Source organism: Echinococcus granulosus, assembly GCF_000524195.1.
Source record: "Echinococcus granulosus chromosome Unknown EG_S00053, whole genome shotgun sequence".
NCBI lineage: Eukaryota > Metazoa > Platyhelminthes > Cestoda > Cyclophyllidea > Taeniidae > Echinococcus > Echinococcus granulosus.
In genome coordinates this window covers 274,083-289,755 of record NW_020170433.1, presented here as the reverse complement: position 1 = coordinate 289,755, position 15,673 = coordinate 274,083, and the positions used below count along the sequence as shown (strand labels likewise).

The window sequence follows — 15,673 nt, the reverse complement described above, 5'->3', positions numbered from 1 at the left end:
AAGCTTGCATGATCATTTTCTGTCTGGATGAGTTGTGCCAAGAGGTGACTACAGAGTATGTGCAATCATTGGTCAATTGGTCATCAGTTGAACCAAGCTGTGAAGCCAGTCCACTAGGGTGGGGCATTGCGTGCACGTGCAAGTATTTCAAATACAAATGGTGTTTGAAAAACAGGTCTTTTGGTTGTTTTCTTCCGCCCTTCCTCCGTTCCATCCCCCCTTCCTTTCTCTTTCACAACCTTAAGAGATTAGGCAGTCGTCGTGAATACTTTCATAATCTCTACATCTTGCTGCATTGCATTATCATTAACATCATTTAGATGAATTCAATGCCTTAATCAAAATATGCAATAAGTTTTTTTGGCCATTGTTGCACACGGTTCTGAGGTAAAGTCTGTTCGGACGTCTACAGTTACGGCAGCGTCAAAGCCTCATTGTACAGTTTTAAGACATCGTTTCATCAGTTTCGCTTGGTGCATTGACCAACATGGAAGTCCAAAAGTAGCCAACACAGTCAAGCTTTCGTTAGATCTGTGTGGTTGGAGTGTAGATTTTTATTCATTCTCCCTGTTGTGAATAGTGCAGATAGCTATCACGAACACCATTTCGAAATCGTAAGGGACAGTGGTGGCTCGATAGGATGGTCCGCGGACTAAACCAATCTACAATGTAACAGACTTGTTGTAAGAACAAACCTGTTGAAAATAGACTATTTAAAAATTGATCTAAAAGAAAAATAGTCGTTAAAGCACTGGTTTGCATTCAACTGGAAACGAGACAGAGCGGAGGTTGAGGCGTTCACCGTTTCAATAACAGGAAGCAAAGTGTTTTAAGTGTTATCAAGTCCAATTCACTCGTAGGGAGTTTTATTTCCTGTCAAGAACTCAAAACTCCTATTTTTTACCGAAGGGAAAAAGTTGCAACTTTTAAATAGTCGTCGATGGAGGAGACCTTCACACTTGTTTTTTTAGGAATATACGCCATTTAAATATCATACCTAACCCAAAATAAAGATTTATTTGAGTGACCTTACGATGGGAAATAAATGCATCGGAGAAATATTGGCATAACCAAAAGAACATATTTAACTACAAAATACTACATAGAGGATAGTTTGCCATCCAAGTGTCTCTACAAACGATTCGCCAGGATCTCAAAAGAAAGACACCGAGCCCCAGGTTTTTAATATTCGAATACGGCAGTAACACTTTGACAGATTAACCTGCTTCTCAGAGAGTAGAAAATATAGTTATTAGCAGACCGGGACCACGCAGGTAATCTGAGGCACTATTAGGTGCAGCCTGTTACCATAACTAGCTCAAGGCCATAGATTATATGTTTGTAAACCCAGTCTTTGTTTGGAAAGTTGGAGCGTGGCATAAATGAAAGGCATTGAAAGTCCGTTTTGTTTTTTTTTTTTCAAATTGTTTATTTAGAGGAGGGGCTATTATGTAACGAAGAGGTAGGCGTGACCTTTGCATGACGCTTACCCCAGTACATCAAGCCCCCTTCATTTCCTCATAGTTTCCACCGATAATGACTTGATTTTGCCGGGAATAAAAGTCAACATTTTTGCATGGTCCTCGTATTTGAAAACCAGCTCCACCTCATTCACCCAGAATGCCCACAACTTATTTTGATCTCATGACCAAAGGAACTGAAAATTTCTAGTGAAGAGGATCCTATTGTGTGCGTGATTTGGTGGAGCCAACTCCTGCACATGCTGTAAAGATAAAAAAGGAGAAATGCTCATTGTTACTCTAGTTACTGTAATTGACAATAAGAAGCCTCATAATATCTCACTAGTAGTGTTTTTTAATTGTTTTCTTCACTTGACAATTCAAAAATGAAACTCACCTCACATAGAAATAGAAATAGGAGTCGCCCTAAATTCGCCAAATGGAAACTACTGACGGAATTTGCAGTATAGAGTCGGCGCTTTAAAAAAACGTTGATGCCAAATGGAGGCATCGAAACTATTAACTTTAACTGGTTTAGCCAGCACGACTTTGAAATTAAGCTTTCCAGTAGTGTATGATTTCATTACGTTATCATGACGAAGGTAGATACACACAGATATTAATAATCCGACTTCCGTGGCGGAGCGTTTCCTGAGCGAAAATTGTTGGGATAGCGGTATACTACTCATTAAATACAAGGGTTGTTGTTGGGCAAAGGAGTGAGGAAAATGGGAGGGGATCGATTTGCAAAAGACAGCAAATGCCACTCCCTGAAGGGCGTCAACGCATCCGGTCCATTGTTATCTTTTGCCTGCGGTGTACGGCATGAAGGCAATGGCTCTCCTCCATTTTCAATACAAACGCGGCTTAAGGCGTCTGAGATGAGATGGACACCTCCTGCTCCCCTTGCAAAGGACATGATCGCAACTATCGTTGCGCTCTTTGACTCCTTGCCTCCGCTTTCTCGTTAAGTTCAGCCTCTTTATTTTTGCTTGCTGCGTCATAAGAAGATTTTATCAGTGACGCTCGGCTTGTTAATCAACGACTGGCTTTACAGCATTCTCCAACACGTAAATCATTTGTCCTATCCGTTGGCTTAATAAAAGTTGCATTTTTGTGCACACAAATGCATTTACTCCCCTCAAGAAGAACACGTTTTTTTGTTTTTAATGATGAGAATTCATTGGCAGGAACTGTATACTTTCTCGCAGCCAAGTGCACAGAATGTAGCTGTCCCATTTGGAGTCATACCAGCCTCTTAGGGAGATGCAACTTCATATGCTTGCATAAGCAAATAAAGTCAAGTAAAATGGCTGGCTTTAAAAATATTGCTCAAAAAATAATTGTATAGAGAGCTATATCGTTTCGCCTACGTTGTTGGGCTATTTAAGGGATGTAGTCTTCCCAACTAAGTACTCAAGAAAAACTTCTTTTCAAAGTTTTCCAACCAGTGGTAATCAGATTCTGGGAATGACCCGAAATATTTGAAGTCATGTCGCCCGTTTAATTAGTTCCCCCTGGATATCTTTTAAGCTCCACCTTCATTTCTCCAACTTTTACAGTAAACCACTTAACCCACACTCGTGCTTAGGAGTGAATGCCCAAACGAATACATCCCAACGTATTCAAGCAATGAAAAAGCTGATTTCGTGGAGAAGACACTTTCACCCACATACTTAATAAATCTAGTGATAAATCAGCCAATGAAGAAATCAAAAGAAATTGAAGTGAGCGACTTTTATTAATAAGAGGATGAGAGAGTAAAAATGTAAGAAATACTTCAGTTATCTCCATCACTGGGAGAGAGGGGGAGAGGTAATAGTGGTCACTGTCATGAAGATGGTACTTGAATGAAAGCACTCAAGACAGAGCAACTTCGGTCCTAAAAACAGTTCTGAGGTAAATTTGCTGTCAATATCCCAACACTTTCCATGCACTCCTATAAGGTACGCTTTTATGAACACTTTCCAAAAGGCTCCAAGAAAGCGGTTCGCTGGTATGCCTTGCAATAATTGTAAACATTTATGTATTAAAACTTGGAGAGAAATGGGCGTGAGTGCTACGCGCCACTGAGAAAAGTTCCTTTAACGTTTTCCTCCTTGAATCAAACGGCTGCATGGTATCAGTGTACTCACAGAGCCTCAAATGGGTAAAGTAGCCCAATTGGACCCGTTTATCGGTTTTTGGTTGGCTCCGAAAAGTAAACAATCTGTTTTATTCCATCGCATTCCACCGGATAGGCTCCTCTAGGATGGTTTTCGAAAGTTCTCTTTTTAACCTATGTGCACTTTAGGACTTGATTTTTCCCAACGCTAGTGTACATGTCCAAATTTCTAGGTGGTTGGAGGATCTTTTCCATACCTTTCGTCCTAATTTTCCACACATTAGTAACAAATGCAGAAGTAACGTAGTCATTGTTACACTTACTTCACTGCAAATGAGCACAAGGTGACAGTGTGATATGAAGGAGCCGCCCCATTTTCCTATCCCACAACCAGCGAATGGGCCAACGGAGGCTTCACCTCACCCCAACCAATCTGAGCAGGTGCCAGCTGTCAACCGACCAATGGGTGAGGGGGTCGTGGGTAAGAGTGGCTGGTTTCGCGCATCTCTGGAGGCAGGTGGTAAGGAAGATGTTTCTTCACACGCATACATACTGAAAATTTAATGCAGCTGTTTAGTCAACAGATATTCACACTCTCAAGGGTCATCCAAAACGGTACGTTTTATCCTGCACTTAGCAATTCTATTTGGGGGCATGCGGAGACTTTAAAACCAAGGGGTTATCTAAGATGCCGCATGAATGCACATGTATTCTTAAACAAAATATCCTATACTAATTTTAAAGTCCTTTCAACTACTCCAGGACATAAAGAAGACCTTTATTTCATAATCGTGAAAACTACTTTTACCGGGACACAGGTAGATTGAGCTGAAGCCTTGTCAGTTATTACAACAACACTGACAATCCCATAGCCTAATTTTTTGGCATTTTATAAATTAGTATTTTGTCGCTACTTTCATTCAGCCGCTATTTTGCAATTTTGGCTCAAACATTACCCCCTATGAGCTCTCAAAGTAATGGGGTTAGGTCCAACCCTACTCCGCCCAACTGTCTAGGCGTAGATGGGTGACTGCGTGGCTCCATGTTCCCACAGGCAAAGTGATAGAGAATGGTGAGTTAGTGGATAGAATTGCACTTTTTTCCACATAAATCCCTCTGTTCTTAAAATTTAACACACAAATTTTATGAAATTAGACTCCATTCATTTCGGAGTCAAAATTCGAAACCGCTAACACAAATAAGTGTGGATAATGTGACGTGTTCAAATTTCCCTTTTGACTTCACCTGAACCGGCCCTATTGTTGAGTTCCTTCCTACTCCAAATTTTGCCTGTGCACCAATATCATCCAGTGTCACAACTGATGGGGCTGTCCCCACGTAGAGATGTAGGCCCGAAATAGGTTGCTAAATAAAGTTGGAAGTATATGGGGTTCAACCAAAACTGACCTCTGTATCGGACCTAGAATTCGACCTTTTGTTTATTACTTGGCCGTTTGTAGATTAAGAAATCACTGCTTACTTGCTCATACTTCCACGGAGGGAAGAAAAGTTGATACGGTCATTTTTTCCAGAATGTTCTCTCTCTTTTAATATATTAAAATAAAGCGGAGCAAAACGTGATCGGTAGTTTTGTGACTAGACACTTTTAACGAATTCCATCGAATTTCCCTCTCTCAGGACTCTATATGTTGGAAAATCCGGACACTGTCATTGCTGATTCACAAGTAGATAGCCTGCTAGCTCTCTTCCATCCAACTCGTTCAAAATCACTACCAGATCTTCGTGAAGCTCCTCCAGACCCAGCTCAGGATCCAAATCTACCCTCCTACCGCCTGCCTACCCGAGTCTACACCTCCACCTTCCAGCTCCCTGGTTCACGCGCTTTCTTCCTTACTCCTGTCGGTCCGCAACACTTTATCAGCCAATTGAGTAAGGGCGTTTTTAGCGGGCGAATCTACGCACCTTCGGCAGCACAAGAAAAGTATCTCACCACACACGTGAGCATCAGAACTCATTTCTCAAGGCCACACGAGCTTGAGGACCTACAGGGTTTGCAACTTCGTCGTTACACAGATTTCTTCTACTTCCGCCAACACCGGTGGAAGGAAAAAGGGAATAACAAGAAGACTGAGAACCCCGAGACAGAACTAAGTATTACTTCTACCGGATTAAACAACATCCTCCCAACACAACAAGACTCTTCATTAACCTTACTTTCGGCAGAGGATCTTACAGTAACCAAGGCTCAGGAGGAGAAAGAAGAAGATATCATGGCTGTCCCGATGCAATACGACGTGGAGCACCAACTGAATGGACGCGATGAGGCGATGGAAGTGATAACCCAGAAAAATGTCTCAGTCAGTGATTTGAGAAGAAAATTTGAGGAAGCCCAGACCATGTATCTGCCCCGTGATCCTACTGTGCTAAAGGAGAGGCCACGAGTTACAAGAAGAGAGAAAAGGAGCTGTTCATTGGAACCCCTAAGAAGTCGTCCAAGAAGTGCTGCCTATGAACGCCATGAGGATGACAAGCTCTTCTCCGTTAAAAGACCTGATTCGTTAAGGTCGTTGCCTTTACGTGAACAACACTCTCCTCTGCGTAGCAGAAATGGTTTTACGAGGAAGTATGAGCCGGAAAAACATCAAACACTACAGGAAAGACAAAGGTGGTCTGTGAGCTATGGAGCGCCTCAGCCAATTAGACGCTCCGATGAGTACTCCCCAACCAGACGAAAACTTCTAGGCATTAAGAGGAACGCCAGTCCAAGGAGTATGAACCGAGCTGCGGGAAGTAATGACTGGCCAGATGGTATATTTACCAAGACAGGAGATGTGTACAAACGGATAAATAATAATGGTATCTCCTATATAATCCCCACCTCCCCAGATAGTGTGAAGCAAGTACGAAGCGCGGATTACAAACAAAATCAGCTAACCGTGGATTGTTCGGATCACTACAGCATGAGATCGCCTAGCCCACAGATGAGAGATAGACCCAGCCCCTGTTTGAACTACTCCTACTTGGAGCATATTGATACGGGTGGGATAAAGCCCTACCGATCAGTGAATCTCTCCGACTGGAAAGGAATACCTCGAGCTGGAAAATCCACTTCCTGTTTGAGTTTAAATCAGCCCGAAGTCTTTCGTGTTAAGCGGTACAGCGTTCCACGGGCTGCTGCAGGTGATGATGAAACCTGGAAGGTCCGAGCTCAAGAGATAGGAGGGGGACGCAGAAGGATTCACATGACACGGGGGAGCTGGTCGCCTGTTCAGGCCCACCCGTCACCCCGGTCAATACCTGGTGATCTTGAAGAAGAGACAGAGAGGGAGGTGCGAGAACGAGGGCCCCAAAAAAACAAAATCCCTTCACCATCACCGCCACAGCCACATCTACCGGTCCCCGAAGGAATTGACGAGTCATCTATTTCCAGAGCATTTGACTACAATATCGCGCGATTTGAGAAACTAGCCGTGGATAGCAAGAAGGAGGCGCTCTGCACCAAGGGCTCGGGATGTTGTGTGCATTCGCCAGCCGCAAGGCAACCATATCCATCGCGCCGACTATTTTCGACCCGAAGAATGAGGTCTGACCGAGGATTTATGAATGGCGATGCAGGAGGCACACAACCCACCAAATACCGTTTTGAAAGAGGCGGTTTTGACCGTTACTATGGCGACGGTACTGTTGAGGTTATCAGCTCTCCCGGTGGAAAGTTTCACTCCCACAGTTATGAGCCCTACCCTTCACCCTGATAGCGATGTCTTCAATTGTCAAACAACCAAGTTTAGGGAATGTGATTCCAGCTTTAGGAGAAGGTGCATTCCTAGTTTATTCAAATTCATTCTGATGTGAACTCGGCGTTTTTATCATTTAATCTAGAAGTCTTAATTTATTTGTAACCAGTTTACTGTATTTGAAATGGTTGTGTGTGTGCATGAGTTCCAGAATATACAAGTAACAGCACTACTTTGGTTTACACGACGCAATCATAGGTTGACAAAAGCGTTACTTTACTAAAAGGGTAGAATCTAATTTAAGTTGCCGGTCTGAATTTATCAAGGATGACGGAGGTTTGAAGGGCCAGTTACCAAGACCAGGATCATGACGCACGTTTAACGTAATTCTGGTTATCTCAATTCTGCCTTGGCCAATTTCGTGAGGACTTTTAGCCGAGGTTCATAATCGAAAGCGATTGGAGGACTGCTGATTACAAGGCACGAAAGATCAGCATAGCCAACTATACAAAGGATTTGACAATAGCGTGCCCGACTAAAATTAGCACTCCAGCCCTGTCCTGCCAACATTAGGAGTCGCCATATTTTGACCCTCTAAAAAACTTCCTCGTTACTTGCAGAAGTAGCTTCTCCTTAAACGTACGAATGGTGGGAATGAAATGAAACTTACTGTAGGTCACGCGGACGCTATAAGGCTGGATATGGCAATTGGTTTTATTATAGGTACATCATAGGATCGAGAGATTGATGGCCCAGTTGTGGCATAAGCAGAGCCCCACCCCGCCGGCGATGTGTATCCCAGCGCCATCGAGAAGCTTCCTTTATGTGTTTACTGTCAGGCGACATTTCAATAAATTTCTTTTTGTAGGCGCCCACGCTCAACAGGCGAATTTCCGACTCATTTGGTGTAAGCAGATCAAATCTGATTCGACAGAACGACAGAACGCTCTTTAAGTGATTATTCGACTTTTCTGCATTGCGCACTTATTTAATTGGTATAAAGCGTTGAATTTCGTTGAATATTCGAAATTACCTGCCGGTGGACGGTGCATGAAAAAGTACTAGATGATTGGAACCTCCAAAATTTAAATAAGGTTCAGAAGCGCAATAGCCGAGAGAATTCCCCTTCCAGCTAAGACAGTTACGCTTTCTTCAGCCCATTAGAATTTTGCCCGTTTGAACGTTTGCAACATCCCAAGAATTGGTTTGCAGGAATATGGAAAAACTGCATCTTGAACCACTACAACACCGCCTCACAGGATATACCTAGCGTTACAATGAGAAGAAATAAGTCCCTACAGCATCACATAACTTATGTCAGATTCAATACGAAGTATTTTGAGAGCCATTTAAGAAACATCAGGTAAAAATCAATTAAACACTGGCACCTCCAGGAACGACTACCGAGTTCTTTGTCTGCATCATGGAATATAGATTTAAACGCAGCTGAAAGCACTCATTTGAAATAAATATATCGTCGCACTAACAGGAAGAAAAGTAAGGGCGAACTAAAGGAGCATAGGGAGAAACATGGACTACCATCACTCAATTAAAGCTCAATCCAATCTAAGAACCGCAGTGCTTTAAACTAATATTATAAATACGACTAGGATAAGAATGATAGAGTGAGGAAAATCAAAATTCGACCGCAAAAGTGGGGTCGTGGAACTACCACAAAATATGCAAACTTGACAAACAAGTGCACTAAAATAGCGAAAACACACGATCACATTAAGCCATATTAAAGTAAGATTTTAACGTGGATATATATTGGCTGCGTACTACAAGAGCGAATGCCTCGCCTTAAAAATCTGTAAAACACCGTGCTATCAGCATTAAATGGGCATAATTGTCCAAACAATAAATTGCTAATGAGCAAAATGGGAAAACAAAATACCCAACCTGTACTGTTAAAATCTACGGTGATTAATGAAACTAGAGTACTTTTCCAACAAGTAAAATAAACACCCTGCTAAGGCCCAAAATAGCAATAATTACTAACACATAGTTTTTTTATCCACAGTGACCTTTTAGCATTTCTTTATGTAGCTTTGATACATTTATTCTGGGTTTGCATATGTAGAGATTCATGACCAATCAAACAAAGGCGGGTCAGTTAAACGTCAGATGCTGCTTAGTCCCGTTCGTCTCTTCTATTGATGGAGGGTCCTTTGAGTAAATGGACCAACGTTGTTCAAGGATGGCAGTTTCGATGGTTTGTTCTGGACTTGGCCATGGGAGTTCTCTCCTACTATACAGTACGTAGTACTTTGTTTAGGCCCTAGAATAATTTGTATTCTGAATCAACGCACCCTTTAACATTCTCTAGAATACATAAACATTTTAAACTTTAGTATACAGGCCTATGTTCGATTGCATTGCAAGATCTTGGATGTAGCTGCGAAGACCGTGATGTGTGGTTTTAACTGTTTTACGTTTACTTACAGTCGCGAGATAAGATGATCCGTGGGGAAAGACGTGGTTGTGTCAAATTGAAAAATGCCCAAATGGGCATAAACGACGAAGACGATAGTACCTTTACAATCACCGTGGACTCCAAAGTATTTCATTTTCAAGGTAAACAGCATCCTAGACTGATGCGATTCATTGTAAAATGTAGTCATTAGTTGTGTGATTCCCCTCACCCATTGAGAACTTAAATTGTAGTATTTTAGCAAGCACACCAAGTATATCCCAAATTCCGGGATCTAAATTTTGCTTGCTTACGTCCCCTTTCCAACTGGTGTGAATAAATAACTTCGTTATTTATTTTTGGTAGATTACGATAGGATATGCATGATGACAAAGTAGTACTCCCTCAGACGACTTTTTCCCTTCAGTTTTCACCTGGTTAACTAATTACTCTCCTGAGTTATTCGAACCGGTGGACCAAATTTATCGATTTCTTTCAGCTCGAAACGCTGAAGAGCGGCAAAGGTGGTTGGACGCCCTTCAGGAAGCGCGCGATCTTCACACGGAAAACTATGCACTCCTTCAGCACGTACGCTTTAAACATTTAATTTGAAGTCGTCTATTGACTAATACTGTATGATGAAAGGTAAATATAGTGGATTCTTTTCATTCCTACCGATCGTGATCGTGTATTTTGTCTGCAAGTCTAATTCTTGACTGTCTTATTCTACAAGGATATTAGCGTGAATTTAACTCGGATTAGATACGGTCCTTCGTGATCAATTCTTCATAATTTTCTTTTACGCCTCTCCAGCGGTGCTCTATGGCCTTTCTTCTTCAAATAGTCTTCTTTGTAGCAGAAGGAGGATTTTGTCCTTGCCACATGTTTTTGTTCATCTTAGTGACCTTAACGGCTACTACTAGCTGCTTCGAATTTTCTTCTGCTTCCAAAGTGCCCTTCGATGATAATTATTTTCTCTTGCTTCTCCCGTCCAACGAAAGGGATGGATTGAGTTTATTGGTTTGGATTATTTCAGGTCCCTCTCATCTGTAGCACTCTTCTACGATAATCTAGAACACCCAGTGTGAGCATTTATGTTTTTGTATGGCGAAAAAGCCACCTTTTGTATGCTTTTAGTGACCTAAACGGGCGTTTGAAATATTTGCTACCGGGTGCTTTTCGTTTCATCCTACTTTGGTGATTACTCAATATTAAATGAGAAAAATAATGCGCTCTTTACCTTTATGCTGGTCTTATTAGCTCGACCGAAAATTGTACATCTCAAAAGCATACTTTTTTGCTTTTATATTTGGGCCAACAGTGCGAACACTACTGGCTACGTCCTCACATGTTTGTTTTTTTTCGCCAAGTTAACATCCACTACGAATTTCTCTTGGCTTCCCCTTGAAGAGTTGTAATGTCTCGGTTTCTCTATTGTTGTTACCTGATTAAACCTTGATTCCCCCGTGCGGAATCAAGAGAGGCGTCCAATTCGAGCTGAGTTTTGATTTGGGCGAATGGTGGGGGATGCTCTTGTAACGTTAGTGCTCTCAGTAGTAAGTGGCATTTCCTCTGAGTATTACTAGCAGTCGGCGTGCGTTCTGATTCCGTAGCCTCTAGACACAGCCAGCGATGGCAATGAATGTGATGCACCGAAACATGTGTTTCTTGATCACTTTTCCTGGCAATAAAAAGGCATAACTCGAACCTGCAGAGATCAGGTGCTATCCGCGTAAGGCTTCAATCACTGTGTGATATGGCAATGCGACTCCCGGTCTCTCAACTGTACGATAATTAGAGGGTGTCAGCTTTTCAACTATACCCTATCATACATCCGTACATTGATGACGATCTCAGCTGCAGTGGTTACCAGCTCACAGTACAACAGTTGTTCTTGTGAACATTCATCCAGCTCGTGAAACGCCTGCCTGATCCTGGACACATCTGATCTACGCGTAGCCTGTCGTGTAACAAGGTGCCATAAAAGACAAGTCCTTCTGTGCAAGTGTTGATCACAAATATTAGCGAACTTTTGAAAATTTGAAATTTTTTCAGTGGCTAACAAATTTTTATCACTAATGAGGTAAAAAAGGCTGTTTTTTAATAGTTTGGGCGTACTGACAAATCCTTCTACGCCAAAGATAGGATATGCGTGGAACTGTGAAAGTGAAAAGACCAGTTCAACTAGAATGTCTCTTGCAGAGGTTGAAGTGGAACTAGGCTTGTGTTGAGTTTATAACTTTTTGACGACCCTAAACTTCTTTGATATAGACCAGTCGCTTATTGGATTCAGCCGTCACCGTCTCCGAGTTTGATAGACGGATAATTGAGGCGGATGCTTATCTCCAGATCCTCATAGATCAACACCAGGTGAGGCTCCTCGTTGAAGCGTTTCTTGCTAATCTGGCTGACTGTACCTAATTGTTTTTTCCTCTCCCAGGCAATCGACCAGCAACTGAGTCACTACGAGCAATTGTCCAGCCATTCTTGTGAATCCATTAAAAGGCGGCTGCAGGTAGGCAGGAGTTTGCCAAACATCTGCGAATTTTTAGCAAATGAAAAGGGTCACATGCTTTTTCACTGTTGACAATTGGCTGGGTTTCCCCATCCAAAAAGTAAAACTAAGGTGGCAAAATGTTGCTGGGGACGGTTGAGTGGACAAAAGTAAACTCCTGTCGCACAACAGAGTGGTAGCATGACCATGCCTGGTCAAAAGGTGTTACTGAGTTTTCCCTATTTACGGATCCTTCAATAGACTGTGAAGTTAATAAAAATAAATAGGTAACGTATCAATTTATGTTTTTTTTTTGGGTAGAGCACAATTGGCTAATGTAAACTGAGTGCCAATGATAGTTGAGAAGCTCACCTCTGGGGCTGGTGTACTTGCTCAGGCTTGTCTTATTTTTCATTTTAGCATCTCATTGAATTGGTTAAGAAAACCATCGTATGTCTTCAGTTTGCCAAGGTGCGTTGCAGTCCCTTCATTCGCTACTTTTTTGCATTTTCACGAAAAATCTAGGAACTTTAAACTTCGGTAATCCGCCTTTAATATCCCTTTTTTACGTCAGTCAAGGGTGCTCGGTCGAGATATTTTTGAATTAATAAAGTCTATGCTGAAACTTCTAGCACTATGTGGAGTCAGAAACCACATGTATAAAATCGTGGAGATAGTTGTCTACGTTTTTTAATAGTTTCAAAATCCACCTGAGCTCCAATGGATCTGTGTAATCGCTTTTCTGCTATGCGCAGTGCCTATCAAGGGCTCTTTTAATGAGTTATTTTAATCCAGCCTTAAGCGGGGCAATCTCGTAGCTATTTAGCCAAAATCCGAGCAAGTTGGTTTGGGACATGGATTTTAAAATTCCTGTTCCTCTCCGTCTTTTGTCCATTTAACCACAAAAAATGTTTTTGGACCGCCAGGAGCTGCGGGAACCACTCGTAAGTCGTAGTTCTCTCCGTCCGATCGTTCTCAGATAAACAAACGCGCACCTACCCATATACACACATTCAGTTCAGCCAGAGTTTTGCTTGTTTGTTTTTTTTTTTCACTGACACTCGAAACCTGTGCACAATAGCTCGTGTCTTTTTTCGGTAGACTGCGTACAATCTCTTTTCTGTCTTTGTATCCTGTCCTCTTTCAGTTGGCTAGTAACTCGTATGCTAATCAGGTCTTCCGGAAATGTATCCCTGGTTTGTCCTACTATTCCTTTATCTAAACCGGAATCTGAGGCACATGTTACTATTTGCTTCTAAATATTGTCGTGAGGACCTTGGGTGTTTTGATTCTGTAGCTGTTCGAATAGCTCTTAAACTCATTCAGTGAAATTCATTTCGATTCGACTTTATTTCACATAACCACCTTCTTATGTGTTAAAATTGGCACCTAGATGTGTTAACTGTGTGGACATTAATGCCTTGCTAACGATCAAACGGAAATCGTTTTCTTAAAATTTCTTAGGAAATCTGATGGTGCTAAACTCAGGCTAACTTGAGTACTCCATAGCCTACTGTAGCGACTGCGTCACGCCCAAAGACGTAATCCAGCATACCAGCGGGCAAATCTACCATCAACGTAGGGGAAGGCTTGTGAATTAATGGCTTAGGTGACATGGGCGGGTCATCATGCCTCCATCGTGGTTGTCAGGTCGAGATTGAAGGGCCCGTGGAATTAGATATACATATAAGGTGAAAGCGTTATACCTCATTTCTTCAAACATTTGAGCTTCTCATGTGTGGAATGAGCTGTCTTACGACAGCACGATTTCCTTTGACCTATTGTGCTGTAGATTCTACGTCAAGAAATGGTACAGTAGTTGCAACTATTCTTGTGTTCTCCTAGAAAACCTCCTGCTAGACCCTGAAGCTGATCAGTGTCAGTTTTGCCATGGTCAGGGTAAAGTGGTCAGAGGGGATTGATCTAATTCACTCTGCCAAATCTAGCAATATCATACGTCAAATCTCCTCGGCGGTTACCCTCCTGTTTTTGTGACTCGGCTGATTACTTTGCTCTATCTTGTGTTTGTAGCTCTGACCGACTAAATGTCTCATTTTTAGACGACATGGGTGGGTTAACTGTATTTATAGAGTTTAATGATGGAACACTGTTCTTTACCTTTTATTGCAATGTAAATGTTATTTCCAGAGTTGTCTTTACTGCAAATTGGCAACTCACTTCTGATAAATCGCAAGGGCATCTTGGTCGCCAACAGAATTGATTGCATAACATGCTCAGGCAAGACTTGTCACTGCGCCTCCTCTCACCTTCAGCTCGTGTTGGAGGGTGTGGGAACTTTTTCGTACCCTTTTTTCCAATGTTGCTTGCAAAGAGCAATCATTTCACTTGCTTGCGAAGGAAAATAACATTTGATTGGGCGTTGACATCATACCTCACCCTCCTTAAATGGGAGGCGCAGGATATCAGAACGGAAAAGTCAGGCATTTTCTCGACTCCGAGTGAGTGAAACGGTATTTGCGAGCCAAAAACTTTGAAATTCTGACGGAGTTTAGAGTAACACTATTCAAAGTGGGTTTTTTTAAACGAAAATTTACCTTGAAGCATTCAAACTACGGTTCATTGTTTCACATTCCGGATACTACATTTGAAAAATGGCTACAGAGAATGCGTTATAGGTCTTTGCCACCTAGGTTAAAGGATTAATATTTTTGATCTCAGTCATGTTTTTAATGGACTATGGAAATCTTTGGGGGCAGAACGGAAACCTTGGATCAGACTGAATAGGGGCGTTGATCGACTTATTTCGGTAGTATTTAGAGAGAAAATGGGCTTAACTAGAAGAAGAGAAGCTCCGAGAACTCATTTCCATTCCTACCTTGTACATGACGCTTCATTTCATTCCTCACAATCATGTCATGTGATATTTTTAACTGGAATGAAATTCACACTTTTCTACAGATATTTGTAAAGATAAATAGCTAACTTTTAGAAGGTAGCGATCATCGTCACCTTAGGATAACTGGAAACTTAGGTTGTAGTTTAAGGATTTTAACATAGATTTTTTAAGGCGATCGTATCAACCCCGAGTTGATGCATTATTTTCATCTCCGTATCTGAATTGCTTAATTACGCAGTGGCTTGAAAGAATGTGCTTTTCTGTTATAAAAACCGGAGTAGTTTGGCCTAGGCTGGACTTTGGACTTCCTGGTTGTATCACTCATTCATTCCTCATTCAATTGTTTGCTTACTTTTTTGTTCTTACCGTGTCAGTGTTTCAGCCCTAGTTACGTTTGTGGTGCGAGCCGTGTGTGCTCATCCCAGCGGATCTACCCAAATTTTTCTCTTTTTCTTAGGAAAACCCCAAGGCACCCATGGTCAATTTGTGCACTAATGCGCTGTATCATGGTACGTCTTTCCACACAATTTTAAAAACACATTTTTTCGTTGTTCCGGGTTTACTGTTTGATTTAACCATTTCATAGATTTTTATCGAAGATTCCTATTCCTCCCTTTTCTAAGTTGTCAGAAAACAGGCTGATTTATCAT

General features: G+C 41.8%; 2 protein-coding genes across 2 annotated transcripts; both read left to right on the top strand. All coding sequences in view use genetic code 11, as the record gives it.

Moving 5' to 3' along the window:
- Nucleotides 1-3,921: 3,921 nt before the first annotated feature.
- EGR_06225 (hypothetical protein) lies at nucleotides 3,922-7,277 on the top strand (the record flags this gene model as incomplete). The annotated part of the gene is made up of 2 exons (XM_024495474.1): nucleotides 3,922-4,084; nucleotides 5,203-7,277. The coding sequence occupies 2 exons, from the start codon at nucleotides 3,922-3,924 to the stop codon at nucleotides 7,275-7,277; spliced, it is 2,238 nt and encodes a 745-aa protein (XP_024350105.1).
- Nucleotides 7,278-9,418: 2,141 nt separating this feature from the next.
- EGR_06224 (Oxysterol-binding protein-related protein 9) lies at nucleotides 9,419-12,691 on the top strand (the record flags this gene model as incomplete). The annotated part of the gene is made up of 6 exons (XM_024495473.1): nucleotides 9,419-9,517; nucleotides 9,707-9,836; nucleotides 10,172-10,260; nucleotides 11,944-12,042; nucleotides 12,113-12,187; nucleotides 12,587-12,691. 6 exons carry the CDS (start codon nucleotides 9,419-9,421, stop codon nucleotides 12,689-12,691), a joined length of 597 nt encoding a protein of 198 aa, XP_024350104.1.
- Between the last annotated feature and the right edge of the window lie 2,982 nt (nucleotides 12,692-15,673).